The sequence below is a fragment of the Dromiciops gliroides genome, chromosome 5 (genome assembly GCF_019393635.1).
Source record: "Dromiciops gliroides isolate mDroGli1 chromosome 5, mDroGli1.pri, whole genome shotgun sequence".
NCBI lineage: Eukaryota > Metazoa > Chordata > Mammalia > Microbiotheria > Microbiotheriidae > Dromiciops > Dromiciops gliroides.
This window is the reverse complement of record NC_057865.1, coordinates 297,360,663-297,366,662: the sequence shown is the minus strand read 5'-3', so window position 1 is coordinate 297,366,662 and position 6,000 is coordinate 297,360,663. Positions and strand designations below refer to the sequence as shown.

The 6,000-nt window shown below is 52.9% G+C and overlaps 1 protein-coding gene across 5 annotated transcripts in view; it reads right to left on the bottom strand.

The window, feature by feature from the left end:
• Positions 1 to 1,667: 1,667 nt before the first annotated feature.
• The window catches only part of BRD1 (bromodomain containing 1), a 69,283-nt gene continuing 64,950 nt past the window's right edge, over positions 1,668 to 6,000 (bottom strand). For all 5 annotated transcript variants that reach the window (XM_043965601.1, XM_043965599.1, XM_043965602.1 and 2 more), the window contains exons 11-13: positions 5,055 to 5,164; positions 4,108 to 4,262; positions 1,668 to 3,555 (exon numbers count right to left, since the gene is read on the bottom strand). In XM_043965601.1, coding sequence (XP_043821536.1) covers positions 3,372 to 3,555; positions 4,108 to 4,262; positions 5,055 to 5,164 — 449 coding nt within the window. In that variant the 3' untranslated portion in view covers positions 1,668 to 3,371. The remainder of the gene's footprint in view (positions 3,556 to 4,107; positions 4,263 to 5,054; positions 5,165 to 6,000) is intronic.

The window sequence follows — 6,000 nt, the reverse complement described above, 5'->3', positions numbered from 1 at the left end:
GGCTGCCAAGGACAGAAGACTGCATCAACAGCAGCTAGCTGGGGTTTTAACCTTAAAGGCTGGACGAGCTTATCCCTCGCCACCCTTTCTCCTGAGCAAAAGCATTCCTGACATCTCTACTGACCCTGGGGGTTCAGGATTGGTTTGTCCCCCCAGCTAGCTGGGACTCACCTGATGGCAATGGCTGCAGCCAGGAAGGGGGTGGGGGGTGACAGCGGCAGAGGACTGGGGTCTGGGTCTAATATTCCGCCTTCATGAGATGAGGCTCCTGAGGGGCCAAAGAGGAAAGAAGAGAGCCTTGTGGCCGGCAGGAAGGACCCCAGGGGGGATCTGTTTCTGCCTTTCTGTGTATCTCCAGGGGCATACAGTAGTCACTTCATAAGTGCTTATGGACTCAGGACTCTACAGCTCAGCACTTCCTTCTATAAAAACCAAACAAATGGAGAAAGAGTGCACAATGGGGGTGCCGCTGGAGAGCAGCAAGGGGCAGGAGTCAGGGGGCCTGCTGTGCCATAGCCTGTTACCCTGTACTATGTCCCTTCCCCTCTCAAGGCCAATCTCGGCTACAAAAACCAGGCAACTGGACAAAATGTTGGCTTTCCAAATCCATGGCTGGCAAGACAAAACAACTGGTGAGGTAGGAGTCCCTCCTCCGCCGCCACATGCTCCCACCACACCCTGATCCAGGGGTGCAAGCGGCAGAGACTGGATAGGCTGACTTTAGGGGGTGGGGTGGGCTGCCTCTGGATATCTTCTTGCCCACTTATGCAGGATGATGGGATGCCTTAAGATGTGGCCGCCAAGGTCTCTCTCAGGCATGACACTACTCTTGCATTGTCGACTGGCCTCCATTTGTCTCCTCTAACTCCCTCTCCTCTGACCCCATCGCCATGCCACCCTAGATCAGGTGCCCACCCCAGTCAAGCAGCAGCCACGGGCAGCTACAGGGATTTAGCTATTGCACCGAACAGAGCTGGGCTTGGAGCCAAAAACCTGAGTTCAAATCCAGCCTCAGGCACGTGCAACTGTATGACACTGTAGGCAAGTCACTAACACGCTGCCTGTTCCCTCAGCTCTTCAGTGGGGATGACAGCAGGATCAATTCTCCCAAGGTGGTTGTGAAACACTTAGCACAGTGCCTGGCACTTTTCCCCCTCCCTAATTGACGTCCCTGCTTCGAGTCCCTCTCCACTACCCAATGATGCATCCTCGGCACTGATGCCAATGGAAAATATTCCTAAAATGCAGATTTCACCAGGTCACTCTCCTGCTCCAACAACTTCAGCAGCTCCCCAGTACCACTAGGATAAACTACCACCTGGTCAGCCTGGCTCTGAAAGCTGGCTCCAAACCACCTTCCACAAGGCACTTCTACATCTCAGCCAAACGGCCCACACGTGGCTCCCGGCAATCACCTGTTTCCCCAAGGCTCAGCTCAAGTGTTCCTTCCCGGGAGGCATCTCTGGGTGCTCTACTTCCTCACCCCCAAGTGCCCGGTGCAGAGAAGGGGCTGGGCAGATGCCGGACCTGAAGAGTGGAGTGATGCGGGCAGTCACAACCCACCCACGCCCAGAACGGCCCAGGCCCAGCGGAGAAGGGGGAGAACGTGAGCTGACCCCACGCAGCAGCTGCTTGGTGGGCAAGACATCTGCCAAAGGGAAGACAAGGAAGAGTCAATAATGGTTTTTATTTTCAAAGCTTCTAAGGGGGTATTACAAACAATGGAGAATTTAAAAAAGAAACATCAAAAGCTATTTTAGAAGTAACTGAATGACCCTTTAAAATAAAAATCTGAGATTAAACAATGACAAATGCTAACCGATCAAATCTTTTGAAGATGAAAAACATGAGCTTTGCCTCCTTTGCTAACCCATTATCGGCAGCTGGGCGCCGATGGTCTTCGCAGGTGTCGGTGGAAGGCGGCGGTGGACGGGACAGCCGACAGCCGTGCAGCGACACGGGCCGAGGAGGCTATTCCTCGCCGCACAAGAGCCACAACAGGGCCATGCTCCCACGGGCAGACACAACATCATCCTTCCCACTGCTACCTACTCAGCATTTCAGTGAACGTAAGAATAAAGTGGCGACAACAATCCAAATCCTGACTTTATTTTTTAATATAAAAAATGCAGTTCCGGAAACCCCCCCTCCTCTTGCCCTAACATAATGCTTTACCTCTTAAAAATAAAAATAAAGTCCTAATTCTATATACATCACATGTACCATACAAAAAGGTATCCAAAGTTTCTATTGCTACCAAAGGGTTCTAAAGAAAAACGCGTTACAGAAACCCCCTCGTTGTAAACAAAAGATTACAAGGTACAAAACCCAATTCCACACAAGCCACCGGGTGCTTTTCGACAACAATTGTGATACAAGTTTCTCCCATAGCGAGTTGAACGCTCATGTGCCTGTATAAAAATGCATATCAATAGACTTTTTCAAATTTATTTTTCATTATAAAGCAAATTAATACTTTCTACAATAAATAAATCACAGGGAGGCACACCTAGGAAAAAAATGACGTCACTGGGAGATGGATGGGAGGAGATTCTGAAAGGAGCTAGATGAGAAAAAGATCGGGGGAAACCAGCGGGCTCAGAGCCACCAGAAAGCAAAGCACGGCAAAGAAGCCGGGGCTCCCGGAGCCGTCTGGGCAGCAATGGAGTGTTTTTGGTGATTTGCAAGTGATGTACATAGCATAAATTTACTCTCCACCTCTTTCCACAGAGGACCCTTCAAAATAAGGTCCTTTTCTTAAAATACACTTTTTTGTCATTGTAAATTTACATCAGTCTTATTAAATAAGTGGTACTCTGTGCAAAGAGGATGATTTACAAAAATTATTAAAACATTCAAAAGTCTTTAAAAAAAAGCCACAGACCCAGGAAAGAAGCAAAGCAGCACCGTATTGTAGGCCAGAGGATCGAAGCCGCCAGACGCCTGGGATGTCACCGGATCTTGGGTTTAATGGGGCCGCAAAGTGGTGCTCAGGTACCCAGATTCAGGTAGAAACCATGGAAGTAAAACCACCCCCACCCCCCAGCTGGGGACAAAGAAAAAAAGAAGGAACTTCTACTATAAACCAGAATAAGTTAAGTTCTCAACAATATACACCTATATACAGAGGTTGGGGACACTATGGACAAAGACACTTGGAGCAGGGTTGTCAAGGCTCCTCCCGGCAGCAACGCAATGATACAATCATTAATCAACGGGACAATGGCGAGGGGAGAGCACGCTCAGTGACGCGCAGCACTCGGCCACTGAATCCATCAATGATTCCGGAGCTAGATCTTCAGGACATTCCTTGGGAAGAAGAGAGTCCCAGCCCCCTGAGGCCTGCTCGGGGTCTCGGCTGTGCCGGGCGCCTAGTCAATGTCGCTGAAGTCACTGACCGGATCGCCGTGGACGCGGCTCAGGTGGTTAGTGGCACGGTCAAAGGCGATCCTCACAGCTTTGCGGATGCTAGAGTTCCGGCCCTCCATCATTTTCAACTTGTCTATCGTCTCATCGATTCCAAGGGGGACCATTTTGGATTTCGGGAGCCACTGCCTTTAAAAAAGGAGGAGGAGGAGTCAGGGGCAGGGAACCCACCCAACTAAAGGGGGGCTCCCATGGGCCACTGCACACCAAGTGCACAGAGGGGGCTTCCTGGCCAAGTACCAGGCCTGCCACAGGAAGGCCTCAGTCTTCTGCATTCAAACCACTCACAAATTTGAAAATTCTTTCAAATTCTATTTTCCTGATGAATGAACTTTAACCTTGGTTTCTCGTAGGGTGTCATTCCACAACACCCTCACCTCACCCCACCCCCAACTCTGGCCAAACAAATACATTTCTTTAAACAAAGCTACTCCCCAACAGCACTTCATTAGTGCCTACCCCACCCCCAGGAATAAAACGCTTCTCTCCAGGCCTACCACACAGCGTCCCGGCCATGGCCTGGGAGCTGTCTCCCCATCATCAGGCCTCGACGCCCTCGCCCTTGGCAGGGGTGCTGAAAAGACTCCGAGATTCCACTCCATGGTCTCAAGGACCCTGTACCAGACAGAGCAGCCTCTTTTATCCTCCATGTCCACGTGACATTTCAAAGGGCAAACTCACCAACTCCTTTTATTGTCAAAAAACAACACTAAGAAGAGCTTCTCATCGGCCTTGGTCTGCATCTGCTCTCCGACCTTGAGCACATCCAGGGGCGGGGCTGGGATGGTGACGCCGTTGTGATGGCCGGCCACACGGGGCATCTGGGGGTCAATTATCTAGAGGGAGGAAGAGGAGAGAGCAATGAGAGGGTGAAGCTCGGCCCCACCTTCCCCATGGGGGGGGCCTGGCTATGGAGGATTGGGGGATGGGGACAGAGTGACAGGGGTGAAGAACAAGAGGCATCAAAAGAGAGAAGGTAAGAAAGAAAAGCAACCCGACGGTCCTCATGTGCGTCCCCAGCCGTTGTCGCCTGCCTTCAAGACCATGAGAACCTCCCTGACCAAGGGCCTGTCTTTGCCCAGCCCGCCAAGCGGCACCATTAACTCCGAGGTTCTTTGCCCCGCCCAGGCCCCTGGATGCAGGCCTTTCTCAGAACTCGCCTGGATGCCTGTGGCAGCCAAGAGCAGCTCGGCTCCAGGGGCTCCCTACTCTGGCCAGGAGCCACAATGGAGCCCCGTGAGGCTTCGGAAGCCCCACGACCGTTACTGGCTTCTCATTGCCACCCGGTTCCCCGCTGCCTTCAGAATGGAAGCCACCCAGGAATTGCTGCTTTCTCTTTCCATCTCTAATGCCCATGGGCAGAGTGTCTGGCACACAGTTAAGTACTTAATAAATACATGACTGTTCTACACATGCCTGTTCTTCAGCACCAAAACCAAGTGGTTTCTTTTGGTGACATTCTCTCAGCCATTTCCAACCTTTACTATGAATTCTCAAAGAGCCCACAGGCGGGGAAGCCAAGACCCCAGCACCGCCCCTCCCCAATGACGTTGGTAGACCCGGCCTGGGCACTCTCAGCAGGGGCCCAGTGCTCATTCCTGGGAGGGGAAAGCAGAGACCCCACTTACCAGGGCGGGGTAGGAGGGGTACCCGCTGCACTTGGCCCACACCACCTTCAGAGGCTCCAGGACAGAAGCCGCCGCGTCAGTTGAAATCCACATGCTGTTCTGGCCGACTTCTGAGAAGGGACAAGAAAAGCGACGACAATGTCACGAGCAGAGCCCCAGGTGAGCGGCGGCCCCAACCACCACATCCCAGAAGGCTCCCTGGGCCAGCTCAGGCATCAGGAGATGCCCAGGGCCCTCCACACCCCCGCAGGGCATCTTAGCAGCAAGGGGGCCAAGAGCCCCTTCTCTGATCTGAACACAACTGTCCCTGAGCAGCTAGGAAAACCAACACCAGACCCAAATTGGGAGCCAGCACAGAGGCTGCAGCGCGGTGTTCTTTCTGGGGGCTCCCCACGTGGGTACACTGAGGGCCACTGAGTAACACACCAGGCCCAGCATGCCCCCCCCCCCGCCCCACTGCCCATAAGCCTGCCCCTGGCTCTGCTCCAGAGCCTGATTGCAGTCACACACGTGCGTACAAACATGCATGTGCGCGCGCGCACACACACACACACACACACACACACTGTCTCTGTCTCTCTCACCCTATAAGGGTGCTGGGACCCCACAAGAGAAGAGATAGGAAGAGCCAGCTCCACTGGCTTTCACTAAGCTGCCCCCAGCCTCCTGTAGTCCCTGCACTGCTGCCAGCTCCCTTCAGTGACCACATGCAAGGTGGCACCACTGCCTCGACCCCACAGCGAGGGAGAACAGATGAAAAACCTTCACTGGGAAGATACTCCAGGCTGTGTCTACAACAGCATCTCACCAACACCTGGGCTTTGTCCACCCAAAGTCCCGAGGGGAGGGGGCTTCTTCTGCCTCTTCCAGCCTTTGATTTCTATGACAAATTTCTGAAGTGTTCAAGACAAAGGGACAAGGAACAGTCCTTCTCAGGCTCCCCGAA